Below are 14,784 nucleotides of genomic sequence, written 5' to 3' on the forward strand. Positions count from 1 at the left end.
GATAACAGGACATTGTAGTCATTGAATCACCCAAGGACATCTCTCACCTGTATGCCGCAGCCATATTCTGTTTGCAAACATTATCATTTACTGTGGAATATCGAACTCGTCATAACTGAATAAATAAAATAACAGTACCAAATGTTACCAAAGATAAGTACACCCGTGTATTTTTATCAAACATTCACACGTTGCATTGAATTTGCAATATTATTCTTACTGCCATACAGACAATATTTCAGTTTTGTTACACATGTAGATAATTTTGTAACCTGTCACAGGTGTGCTTAAATGGCTTGAACCGATAAATTACAAAGCGTGATTAACCGGTGTCACTGCGTACAACGTTCAATAGATCTCTGTTAGTTATACATGATTGAGTTCAGTTTAAGCAATGCTTGAATACCTTCGTGCACGGCTATCCCATAAGTACGACAATGTCCGATGACAAGTGTACTGTTTGAACTCAAACAACCGATCCTTCGCCATCCCAAATCGGCGTTTTCAAGACTATCAGGTTTCTTACACTGAATATTTAATTGCACCCATGTTTATTTTAATTGCACCCGTGCATAATCAACATTAAGTAAAACAGGAATAATATGTAATTACATGCATTGTTTTAGCAACAGTTTATACATGTACATCGCATTTATAACGTCCATATCGTTGAATATACAAATATTCCAAACAATAGGCGAACAGCGTCACGGAGCAGTTGTGTTGATGTCTGGGAAAGTAAGTTAGTAATTAGGTGGAAGTAAAGGGTGTAAGAAGATGGGTAATACAACACCAACACCTTCATCCGTTTAATCATACGGGCAAGTATTTTCACAGATCATTATTTTTATTCACCACACAGGCGCACCATGTACCTAAGTGTACCCTTAAATATTTCATATACAAGGTGCGACGTCTCGCCTATTGTTAATTAGAAAGTCAATATCACTATCGAGAAATTGCGCAACACGATACACTCTTCGGGCAGCACACGAACAGAAACAAATTAAACGCCTCCTGACGCAACATTGAAGCCGAATGTATAAATATCATTTGTAATAAAGGTTTGGGCCCAAGGGCTTAAGACGTATCAATGCTCCAAAATTCACACCAGCGAATAATAACATTTGAGAAAATAGTCATGAGGTTAAGGCTGACTGATTGTTTGCCGCTGCACTCAGCATTATTCCATCTATATGGCGGGATTCTGCACATAATCAAGTTTGAACCAGACAATCATTAACAGTTTGAGCATCTATCTACGCAGTTGGGATGCGATGACATGTGACAACCTAGTCATCGAGTCTGACAATAACAGTGAGAAATACTTATGACGTGATGAATTATTAAAGGAGCTCAAATAATTACACATAGTCATGTATGTACGTGTATGTCCTTATGGACACAATCAAACACCGTTCTGTCGAAGTAAATAATGGGGTTATGCGAGGTTCGACAGATCCGGAACACTAATGAAAAAGGAATGCGTACGAGTGGGTGAGGGAGTTTAGTTTTACGCTGCACTCAGCAATATTTCAGCTGAATGGCATCGGTCTGTAAATAATCGAGTGTGGACCAGACAATCCTGAAATCAACAGTACTGATCTACGCAAGTGGGATAGAATGACATGATTAAGCGAGCCTGACCACCCGATCCCGTTTGCTGCCTCTTGCAAGCATGGGCTGTTGGAGATCAGTTCAAACTCGGATCTTCACGGTTCAGAGTGCTGTTACCGACAACGTCGACTAGAGCCTGTATAATTTGGCAAAGACCAGCCCAACCAATAGTTGCCGTGGTTCCTAAATCGTACTTGTCGTCACCTATTGGTAACCGAACATCACGTCCATCCACGTCAGTCATCCGATCCCCTTTACAGTCCAGTCCGGTGTCATAAAGAAGGGTAAACCTTCACCAGAAAACTTTTAACGATGGCCTCATACAAGAAGTTCATTGCCGACATTTGCCGTTCATCACTAAAGCTCCTTTACATGTGATCAAAGGACATCGGAGTCCTATTGAGAACAGGAGGGTTTTTTGTGCCATCATCTGTTATCCTGTGACGAGAACGCCCAACATGTACATTTACTTCTCGAGGAGGGTAATTTGAAAATAGTGTCCAATTAAACACTCCAAGGAGGGGAACAAATCAAGCCCCTTGATGAACTATTCCCTGTTGCTCTGTGGATCAGATCAGTCAATGGAATAAACGTCCTGACTAGGCGTAAACTTTGATCATCCGACAAAAGACCATGGGTGGCACAGACGTTGATATTGACTACGGTAGTTTCATGCTTTGTAATGACCCAGGTTTCATTCCAATGAGGGGACATGTTCAATTGGAACAAAGAAAAAGGGCAGGATCTCCTGCTATTATTTCACAATTAATCCCTTCACTGGCGCATTCAATAAACGAACGTTTCTTGTCAGTGTTTAACTGGACGAAGGCAGTGTGATGCAAGGATAGAGAGGAGAGAGAGAGAGAGCTGCCCCAGTAATTATGTGTTACAGAATTTAAGACCATCTCGACCACGGGAAGGATTTCCATGGGCACTAGCCCCCGTGTCAGTCAAAGGCGAGAGGTCGACCATCTATCGTTAGAATATACCATCGATTTAGTGGGGAGACAGTTCTTGGGTTGCAATGAATTCCCCAGCACGGCAGCACGGGCCACTGAGTATATGGGTAATGAAAATATAAAGGTTTTTCAGGAACTGGTCTCCGTCTTTGAGAGTGCAGGAATCAAAGGGGAGATTTACAGATGATGAACATTAACCGTTGCTGTTATCATTTCGAGGTGGCATTGTGTTGTTTACACCCCGCTATGGATTATTTTGTCACCGGCGAGAAATTTAGTTTTTCTTACGGGAGCCCATTTTCTTTGAGAAAAAATAGCTTAGACTCTCTTAAGCTGTTATTCTTCAGTGTGAGATATCTCCCACATGTTGTCATACGAGAGACTCCAGGCCTCGGTGCTGTGCGTTCAGATTTAATAGATCAAATTGTTCCTGGCAAAATTTGTTCTGCATAGCACCGAGATCTGTAATGCTCAATTTGTGAACACAAATTGCCACGGAGAATTACATTGAATCAATTCTCTGCTTTAGAATTCCGGATCCGTGCTATCCTTTTTCCATTCACGAGATAGTAGTTACTTTCAATCATCGATAAAAATCATTTTTTTCGTGAACAAACTGAGAGTGACCATCAAAGAGTGACCATTAGTGAAGGAGAACTCGGGTCAATATCAACACTCTCAGTGTCTTCTTCGTGCACCTACTTCATGTCTTGTCAATAATAACCTATTACTTCGGTGCGTTGCAAAATTACACCAAGCTTTGACTGAAATGAAAACCAATTCTAACCTGGGTATTTACGGAGAGGGTAAAACAAGGACATGGTGACCCCCGTTATTTTCGAAGGAAAACCTGTTCCATATCCCAATCAACCAACTGATCAATTCTAACTCGGAATGAGATCTTCAAGGGCAGGGTAAAACAAGGACACAGAGCAGGCCGGATGCAGCTTTTTGAGAAACAGGGTTGCACCCTGTTGATAAAGTGGGACGGGAGGGCTGGAGCTTACACTTCATTTTCACGAGATTTTCAATAATCGTTTAATAAAATTTCATGCAAAACGGACAGGGTGGGGGGATGCGCACGCCTGCACCCCTCTCTGGATCCGACCCTGTGGTGACTGCAGCTATCTTGGAAGGAAAAAATTGTTTGAATTTAAAGTTCTCAGGGGTCAGTGGAATAGCCCGGTGGTTAAAACGTTCTGTCATCACGCCGAAGACCTGGGTTCGATTCTCCACATGTGTGAAACCCATATCTGGTGTCATCTGACGTTGCTGAAATATTGCTAAAAGCAATATATACTGACATATATACACACTCAGTCACTCAAAGCGCCAAGATCTCATTAGGATAACAATTGACAATGAGCATTCATCTGTCCGCCCGACTAACAACGATATCGTAACTGCGAGAGTCGCCAAAGTGTGCCAGGAGTTGGTGGGTTCGAATCATAGATTTGTTTTGATTACGTTGCGGGGTTTGCTTGCACCAGTCGCGCATCCCTTGGAGCGATCTCTCACATTAAGCTGATTCGCAATGATATGACTGAAATACTGAAGATTTGAAATACCCTATGCTTACCACAATGCTCCTACAGCCCGCTATTGCCGCAACAATGATACACTGGCATTTGACTCTTAATTGAGTTGTGTTGACCTTTGAAAGGAAAGACTCGTTGACATTACCGAAGACGGTTACCAAACACTGCACATAAAACTTGAAGACCGGCATGGCCACAGTGTTGCAAGGATTAGTGAGTGGGTGCTTCACGCCTACGTGCAAGATCACGTCAACGTGTGGAAAGTTCAAGATCGCACAGAGACGTTGACGTGAGCTTATGAGATATGGTGTTGTCCAAGGTAATATCGTTGATCTGCAGGGGCATGTGAAACCACAAGTTTAACCTGGGAGCCAAGGAACGGAACTCTTGATTGCAAGATTACAAGCAAGGCAGTTCCATGTATGAGATGATCATTTAACATGTCAGATATTATACATCTGACCAGTATCCCAAAACAATAATTTCTGACAAGTCTGCAAATGTAACACTATTACAGAAATGTCCAAATGTCACAGAGTATAATTGTTAAACTACCGAAAACATGCGTCGATTGCTTCAACATATTTCATACTATAAAAAACCCAAACAAGTTAACTATACGATTTGTCTGCTGGGTTAAATATGATACCTCTTCCTTAATGGGATCGCTTGCGAGTTAGTCAAATAACAAAACATCTAAAGTGAGCCACACCCACAAGCCGTTTTAATCCGTTTAAGAGAAAACTCATGTTCACCTTCTTGAACCAGGAAGTTCACTTATCGTCTTCAGCATAACCTTGTTGGACGGAAGGGGACGTGATTACATGAACAAGGCTTGTAGACAGTGGACATATATGTATTGGTATTTGCCAAATGTAGATATATGCACTACCGATAACCCAACTGTGAACTATAACAACGCCATGACAGCTCCCGTCGACGGTAACTCACTCAAACGCACCACCATCCTATCCTCCAACAAGCCAAATTACTCTTCCGACAACTACCTCCAATAGTTGTCGAAATCACAAATCCAATTTCCACCGGCAAAAGGTACTAATACGTTGCCGATTCCTACCATGTGTTAGAAGCTGTTCCTGAAAGCCCGAATTCCAACGCACAACACACAACCAAATCCCTGATTCTTCTGGCAACCGACGGCAGATTTACAGTTAGGCGTTAGACCGTTAATAGACCGCAGTAACCACATTAACGCCGGCAACTTGTGCGGACTCTGGCCCCACTGCTCATTACCCTACAACCGTTGACAACAGCAGCACATTCAGACAATACCCTTATCAACTTAAACCCATTTCGCATCTTTTCAATCGTAACCCTCCCAAGGTTTCAGATAAACCGCAATCGATAGGGACCTTCTACCGGTGTTGACAAACCCCTACTTTCAAAGAAAAGTGTTTTTCTGTTATTTGGACCAAAGAAAACCATTTAGAAGAGAAGCTGAGCACAGATCGTGCTTCATCTCACTGCTTACTTATCAAACATATTATGGAGGCCTGGATTTCTGGTGAAGACGTTGTTTTTAATCCACGGGTTTAAAGCTGGTTACATGGGAACATTCTGACACGACCCAAGAAACGACAGTAGGCTTTTGTACTGCAGTCAGGTTTAAAAGTTTAAACTCGATCGGTTTTGAAGAAATCAGTGCCAACATATCCAAGACGTTCATCTAATTTTATTAAGGTAAAGGGCTTATCATACTTTGTGTCGTCGTAATCTCCACCTCATATATCATCGGACAGAATCTCTCATTTTTAAGTATTCGTCCCCCATTTTGGTGGTACTTCTAAATACTATCCTTAGACCACGTGCGAGATATTTTTGCATAGGCAGATACCCCCATCCTTGTTTTGTGACTGCCCTTTACGTGTTGTGCCATTGAGTGAAACGTTTGTTTCGTGATAAAATAGATAATCTGGATAAACAAGGATAAGCACCCAAACATACTACTCAAAACACTTTAGGAATAACCTTTTAATGTAAGTATGGATTACCACATATGCTACACATCAGAGAAGGTACACTCAATATTATCAATATTAACATAAATCATTTTGGTTAATTTTTTAAGTGTGAGCTGTTTTTCGGACAGTTTAAGTTGTGAACACCAATGGTGTCTTTATAGGAAAAGGAAAAAGGTATTTACCTAGGGAGTTACGGATATGAAACCATTCTCTTTCGTATGGCCAACGGGGAGACTACTTCCAAAACATAAGGATATATCTGCGTCATCCTCGTTCATTGTAATCACCTTTGTTCACCATTCATCCTAATAAAGATGAATAATTTATAGATAGCCAAATCAAAATCTTTTTGGACCCAATTGATGCCCTCTTTTCAAATATGATTGATAAGACATTCCAAATTAATCAGAAAGATGAGTCCCGATGGATCTATGGCTAAATTTATGTTCCTTATTGGGGATCAAAATCCAAAAGACCATCTCCCAGAGACTGATGGACTTAGAGTCCGACGTATCGGTACCGTATCACTGCTCGCGATAAAAATGACAGCGCCATTTAATTAATAGAGGTTTTGCTGGAAACGTCAGTAGGTGGACGGCATGGACCATTAGGTCTTTGCCTCGACTGAAGACGGTTGACTTGCCGATGTGTTTCACTACCGACAGCCTAATGAAGCACAGAAGCGATATGGACGAAACGTATCACGAGCGTCCTTCCACGAATCAAATCTTGCCTCAGTGTCTTTTAATACCAGGGCATATAAACCAAACGGACCACTCCATCAGTACATTTCGACATGGAAGGTCTGAGCGGGATATCTTTATGTTTCGAGTATGTGTTAATTATTACATCTGTGGTCTGGATGCTGTAGGTTATATTTAAGAACTTGTCCACAGTCGACCTTGACCCCCTCCTCAGACGCAGACATCTCAGCGCATACAATCTAGATAACTGGTTTGAGAATTTGACGATGTTGACAGCAAATCGGGTTGCGGTAATGCAGAGTTCTTTGGTCAAAACACTTGAAGCGGATAGATACAAGACTGTCCAAAGAGAACTCTTGTCACGGTTGGGTCAGTTTTATCACCTCAGCTCGTGTTCAGGACGATATGTACCGTCTGTTCTCCTGACACAGACGCGAGATGAGTTAGATTGCCAGATGTCCTCGCAACGTTTTGGGCCAGCTCGGAAATTGAGAGACTAAAAAACATTCACCGCAGCCTTACCCTCAAACGCTCTAATCTATTTTCTCTCCAGTGACTACGTCCTAATCATCAGCAGGTACAGTTTGGGCAATTCGATGTGGGAAAATGCATTTGACTGAAACATATTTAGATTCTCTAATAAATCTTGCATCACTTTCCATGGCCACTGCAGCCTGGAGGTTGGCACGTCCAAAGAGTGTGTCGTATACAATCTCGACTCCTCGGTTTCACGCGAAATTGAAGGAGTCTGCAGTAGTCGGATATGGGTGATGGGTAGGATCTATCAGTGCACAGCCCGTCGTGCCTGCAGGTGATCCCTGTTTGGAGATCGGAGACAAGGCTTAGATGTAAAGAGACGGTCATCTCGGGTTCAAACACAAGACTCTGTCTTATTTATAATCTGGCATTTGCCAGTTTTACTTTGGATTTCGCTAGCTCTTGTTATCCTCAGAAACCGATAGTGCTACATAACCGCGGGGGCGCGGGGGCGAACTGACTCAAGCGCCAGGCTAGTGGTCCAGCGAGGTTGTGGTGTAGGGATCGAGCTCACCTGTGACCGGTGTAAAAGCCTTGAAGTCAACTTTGTGTGCAGAATCTTTCCAAGTTGTCACAACCCCTAGTGTTCTGAACACAAACATGTGCAGCTAAAAGAACACAGTGCCTTGAACAAGCAATAGTTGCATGGATATGTACACGATATAAATATCCTGTGATAATAAATTATAAATAATCACTTGCTCAGTATAGAGTTGACATGAACTTGCATTAACTTGGAATATTTCTTCACACTTTAGCAGGTGCTTCATTTGGCCAGAAAAAAAATGTAGAATTGATTCACCTTTAATCTGGATTTAATGGAGTAACCATGCTTTGTGTGTATCATATTTTTCAATCCACATTTGACAGTATCAACTTGTGATGATCCGGGTTAGAATTGATCTTCCTCAACCCATGCCTGTCGTAAGAGGCGACTAACGGAGTCGGGTGGTCAGGTCCGCTGACGTGGTTAACACATTTCATCGTATCCCTGCTGTCGATCACTGGATTGTCTGGTCAAGTCACGATTACCTTTAGACCGCCTCTGAAAAACTGGAAGTTTATCCTTTATCCCTGGTCCGGGCCTTCTGAAAATGTATACTTGTATTAAAATCAAAATACCTTCAAGTCGCCTGGGATTCAAACAAGTGAAAACTGGCTCCTAGCTGCTGAGGATGCATCTCTTCACAGCGAGCTATGGCGCCTTTAAGCCGCAGCGAATAACACGTGTAAATGATCCTTCTTGTGATGAACTATCAAAGGCATGGAAGCAGGACAACAGATTGCAGTTGTCCCCACGGTCATCCCATCATTTGGAAGCTTAAGAAACTCAATATTATATTCCACTGTCATTATCTCTGTGCCATGCTTTACGCTTCGATACGAAGGCACCAAACAGTATCCAGCAACTACGCATTCTACTCAGAGAACCAGTTTTATTGCTTAACACATCCATATCTGTGGCATACCTATGAAGTTAGATCCTGTTTCATACAAAATATTGTACATATACATTTGTAAACCTTAAACCATCTCTCTGGAAGTAATCATTCAGAATTGATAGTAAACCCTTTCAAGAGGATATGAATATATAAATGGATTTTCAGGACTCAAGTTCAAGAAATATTTGAACCTATTCAAACTTCTGAGTGACGTCGCACGTAAATAGTATTAACGTTTTCTTCAAAATCGTGACCATAATCAAATTTGCTTCGTCAATATCAACTTGTTTTGTTCATTCTGTATGGCTTCATCTGTGTCAGATGAATGTAAGAATATGGTAATGTTCATTTCTTGTCATGGAAATCGTTGTCACGCTGTCATCTTTATGACAACATTACCGTGTATTTGACAGATAGTACTTGAATACGCGTCTCGACAGTGATGCTAGTCAAATAGCTCTCTGTTCCAGTGTCACGAAGCCACGAAGCAGCGGGTTGGATTCCAGAGTTATATAACTTGTCACAAGAGACGACTTTTCGACTAAAAACGACAAATTAGTTTTGTCAATATAAGAGACATTCTGTTCAGGCTCATGGAGACAAGCTGATGCGACGAGGATCCGCGAAACATTAATATAGCGAATAATTGAAAGAAAACCATCTCCTTCAAGAGTCATCTTCTCAACAGGGATTGAGGACCCTTATTGGTTTAGACGTAATAAATGTAATTATAATGCTCCGTGTCAATTAGTATGACCATTGTGAGAAAAGTGGTGGCACCAGATTTCTATGACAGCCCAATATTGTAACAATATTAGATCGGTGAACACAATTGACTTTAATTCAAGCAACCATGAGTAAATAGTGCAATCTGACATTTCGACTCTGGTAGTTTTGTAAATACCAATGGCTGGCTAAATAGCCTTTACATAAGAAGCATTAAGACGCAGATTAATAACATGAAATGAACTTCTCGTCTACATTTCGAGGCAAATATACCTACGGATCGTGCATGTTTTTGTGTTGTTTCACGTCGCCCTCAGCACTGTATGTTCTGTGAATAAACGGGACTGTGATGTCCCGGAACAAACCAGTCGGTTTGTCTGTTAGAGAAATCCTGCGTGTCGCCTCTTAAGAAAAGCATGGGTTTGCTGAAGTTCTAACCCTGAACTGACAGGTCCCTGCTTTTACGCGCCACTGAAACATTGTAATAACACTAGATGTTCGTCACAATGTGAGCGCATACTGCAACACCGACTGCACGTGTCACCAACACATGCAAAGGCAGATCAATTTGTCGCCTGACAAACACTGGGACGTGCGTAACAAGTCAAAGTAGAAATTACATCAGACATATCTTCCCAAATTGTTTAACTATTTGCAGAAGCCTTGACTTTTGATATCCTGATAAAACACTTTTTGAGCAGGCGTCGAATGACGATCTTTAGAATCTACATGGAAAGAATGTGATCGATTGTACTTGAACAGTTATCAAATGTAGACACAAATGTCTTCAACCGTACGACATTTTAAAAAAGTTGCCTATTGGAACGTCCAATTCATCATTCTTGTCAAACAGTCGGCTGGGGAGTTTTTGTCAGTCTGAAATATTATTTCATAGACCTGATGTAAATATGAAACAGATGAAACGGATTTAGTATAAATCAGTGACAGAGAACTGGCTCTATGGCTTTGATGAGTAACCTGAGATCATCGATATACAGAGTGAAAGTTTATACTTCTTGGCATATTGCTTTTATGATCGAGTCCGACAAGACATTACTTTGTGTGAAAAAAACAGAACTGGAGTGCAACAGGTGCATATTTACAGGCAGTTTTCATGATTGTCTATTTATACTATGCCTTTGTACATACAACTATTTTTAATGACAATAATCATTTCCGTTGCCAGCTATTATACCTGCGGGGGGTCAGTATAGCTAGTATAGCTAATTCATAAATTCATCTGCTGAGGGCTATGTGATATATGCTCTGTTAGTAGCAAGCCTTACTGAAAACAATGTTGTCATTTGAACGATCTATCGAACCAATCATGAATTCAGTTATCCTAATGTGTTCTGTATTCCATTGTTAAGTATATCAGTTAGATATGATAGGACCTTGATCACGTTTTGTCAATGTCAAGTTTTGTTAATATCACGTTGTGCAGTAAATTTTGGGTGATTGTAAACCATCGTTCAGTATCCATGAAGACAAATAACTAACTGAAATTCTTCAAAGGGATAAAGAAGTTGGTGTAGTAATACAAGATTGCAAGTAATCTTATGGATAACAACTTGCCCACCTGTTTCTCACGACGTTTCTGGGCTTGTTCTTTCCACCTCTTCAGGAGGATCTCTTGATGTTTCTGAGCTATTTCTTGCCCTTTCTTTGCACAACATCACACGAAGAAGGGAAAGAACTAGAAACGTCAGAGATTCACCTGATGAAGGGCAAGAACTAGCACAGAAATGTCGAGAGATCCACCTGAAGGGCAAGAACTCGCACAGAAATGTCGAGAGATCCACCTGAAGGGCAAGAACTAGCACAGAAATGTCGAGAGATCCACCTGAAGGGCAAGAACAAGCACAGAAAAGGCTTGAGAAACAAACATAGAAAATAATAACTGTTATTAAGTATTCTGTAATATTTTATTTTCATGATATTTCCAGAGTCACACAACTGCCAAAACGACGTGCACAAACCTGACTGTCACATGAAGACTGATGTCAGTTAAATATAGCAAGAGTATCGTGTGTGTCTAGTCGTTCTTTGATTCACACGTACGCCGGTTCCGATCAGTCATCACTATCTCTTGAAGACATGATGCCAAGACTCAAAGAATGGTAAGAAATTAATATACACTGAAACGCTGATCCACAACTTAAGGAAAATACCGTTCTTTTGATAAATGTTGGATCTTTGAATAGATGTAGAATTACCCGCATTTATAAATAATCTTCTATGATTTCTGGTTACTTGCAGTAGTGATATAGTGATATCTCGATGTCCTTTTGCCTGTGATGATTTGATAATGTGGGAACGTGTTCGTCTGATAATGGCGTTTTAGGCTAAGACGAACCGAATAAGAAAGAGACAAGAATAGGAATAGGAATAGGAATAGGAATAGGAATAGGAAAATAATGCATGTTCTCCGATTTCAGATGCATGGGCATACTTTGTCACAAATACCAATTATTTTAAAATCAGCCTGAAGCGTGAATGTCCAGTGGATCAGTCTGGTCAGTATTCCATAATCAGCTATATGTCGGATACCCCATTCCCCATTTTAGATGAGTCTGAAACAAGTCAAAGAACTAGAAGCACTTACAAACGTTGCAATAAAGGAGACGAATTGAGGAAGTGCCCGAAATATTAAGGTCAATATTTCAAGCTATTTTTCCTTTAGAACCGCACCAAACCACAGATCCTCGGCCACAGAATTCGATTTGTGATCCATTGTAATGTCTCAACTCTTCACATCTGAATTCCGATTCCTAACAAAGGTAACCTTTGAGCGAGTTAAACCTATTACGACTGGTCACGTGGGAACAGATTGGCGATGAGGCACTCATGTCATTTCGTGTGTGCCTTGACAAACTTGTTGAACAATATTCGATTCTCCGTGAAACAATGCTTTCCCCGTCAGTCAATGCAAGCATTCTCTGGTATTCTCAAGGACTAACACTGCACTAACGTCAGTCAAATACATGATCGATTGCCTGTCAACATCACGGCAAACCTAGATGTACATTTGGAGATTTCTAGATTCCAGAACTGAACAGTCGTAAATAGTCTAAATGTTCTCTTCCTGTTCTTGAAAAGACTAATAATGTTATATATTGGTTGTTTAATCCAAGTCAGCCATTTGGACTGCAGCGTCTTCAGCAAGAGGAGGAAAATGCTTATCGTTCACTGGACTTATGTTTAATACCATAGGTATAACGCCGCAAAGATGTTAAGATTGCTCTGTGTCTAATTGTACTCTATTTACGGACAGACGTTCTTTTATGGCAAAATGGTTGGGAGAAGCATAAAAGATGAAAAGACTTAAGAAAAGAATATATATTTACGTCATTGTCATAACCGTCCAGAACGTGATATCGTAAATCATGTTTTTCCCTTGTAGAAACACAAAGTCTTCTTTCTCCATAACATTCGATTGACATTTCCTTATGATTAATATGCAATGGATGGAATTAAGTGATTGTTAATAGATGATGTAGTGAATATATATATAGAGAGAGAGAGTCAGTATTCTACTGAATCCTTCAGTCGATTCCGCACCTGACTTCTACCTATTGTTTAATATTTCACGCGCTTGCAATCAAATTCGTCGTTAGTAGCGACACGATGCATTTCTTGTAACGTTATACAGTGTGATGATTGAAACATTTTGTGTTGGACAACCTCATTAACCGGCATATGATAAAAACCTTTTCTAATGAATGCCATTATCTGTGTGTCATCTATGACGATACTTCGGAAGATGGGAGTTTATTTTTGCATGTGGCAATTCATGCTCACTGAACCTGTGTCTAAAAAGTAATGAATATATAAACAACCATGTTTGTTCGTATGTATCAAGTTACATTTTTAGAATATACGACTGCTACATAGAATGTAATCTTCGTCATGAAAACATACAAAGACTATTGAAGAGTGCCACACTATCAGTGCAATAAATTAGTTGTGTGTATGTTTCAAAGCACATGACGTTCAGTTGTACAGCAATGTATGCACTTGTTTCTTTTAAACGATTGTCAGGAGCTACAATGCAACATTGACTTCGCAATCCATTTTCCTGCATTGCACGTTTATTCATTTTAATATTGGCCAAGCTGTCGCGTTCTATTCACCAGACATTGACAAAGTAATATACACTATATATATGTTTTTAACGTGGTATGCCGGAGTGTACAGTGTGTACTATCCATCGGCCAAGTTGATAAACATCAGCACAAGTGTCAATATCATCGCCCTAAATGCTGGTGATTTTGATAGCAGTGATCTCAAAACTAAACCATGCAGCTGTAAAGAAACTGTTAATATCATTGTATTATTACTGTATGTACTCACCATAGGTATAATTGAAGTTCTCCACCATCCCCGCCTTCATCCTAGCGGAGTAGAACCACTCTGAACTGTTGTCTAAGTAGTCATACTCTACTGATAAGTCCTTGACGTTAATTTGCCCAATTTCGGTCCGATAAGCATATGGACAGAACAGGTGGTAGTTCTTAAACTCGAAGTTATCGTAACAACTTCCTGCAGCAAATATATCAGGATCTCCTTCAACCATGGATCTCACCTGCGTATAGAAAAGGTATTCAGATCTGGTAACAGCATCTCCTGCCTTCATCCATATTCGTGTGAGAAAGTTTGCCCTGTTTACAGCAACCATGGCTTGTGCTTTGAACCGTTTAAGTCCGTACTGTCTTATGACTCCTTTGCCCAGGTTATAATGAGTTCCTGGGGTACAGTTTTCTTTTCCAGTTTGGTATTGCTCAACAACCTCCAGAAACTGTTCCACTACATCTTGTTCGGGCTGGGTGGTTGGTTCGGGCAGTGCTGCAGAGGAAACTCCATCCACCCATCTTATGGTGGAGTTGTGGTCGTCCATGTCCGGTTGATGACTATACACAGTGTAGTTCACAATATTGCTACTCTGGGTGGCGAGAAATGAATTAAAGAATAGCATGTATCCAAAGAAAACACACAGGTTTAGGCTCCCGCGATACATCTCTCCAAACATCATAAAGACACGACAGTATCCACTTAACCACTGCGGCGATCCCTCCGAATCATTCCATCTCTAAAACAATGTCGCTGGCTCGAAGTAAACGCACGAAAAATGACATCAGAGCTTCACACAAGGAACAACAGATGGTTTAAACAGGGCAGAAGCTGAATATGACACTGAGAAAGAACCGAGCCGTCAAAGAAAAGATTTAGTCCAGACCCCCACTGCACGCGCTTCCGAAATGCTTCCAAGCCATGATTGA

General features: G+C 40.8%; 1 protein-coding gene across 1 annotated transcript in view; it reads right to left on the minus strand.

Moving 5' to 3' along the window:
• Positions 1-14,409, minus strand: part of LOC137257672 (probable G-protein coupled receptor CG31760) — a 154,141-nt gene extending 139,732 nt beyond the window's left edge. The window contains exon 1 of the mRNA XM_067795033.1: positions 13,859-14,409. Within this exon, the coding sequence (XP_067651134.1) occupies positions 13,859-14,402 (544 nt within the window). The 5' untranslated portion in view covers positions 14,403-14,409. The remainder of the gene's footprint in view (positions 1-13,858) is intronic.
• Between the last annotated feature and the right edge of the window lie 375 nt (positions 14,410-14,784).

Source organism: Haliotis asinina, chromosome 12 (genome assembly GCF_037392515.1).
Source record: "Haliotis asinina isolate JCU_RB_2024 chromosome 12, JCU_Hal_asi_v2, whole genome shotgun sequence".
In the NCBI taxonomy this organism is placed as follows: Eukaryota; Metazoa; Mollusca; class Gastropoda; order Lepetellida; family Haliotidae; genus Haliotis; species Haliotis asinina.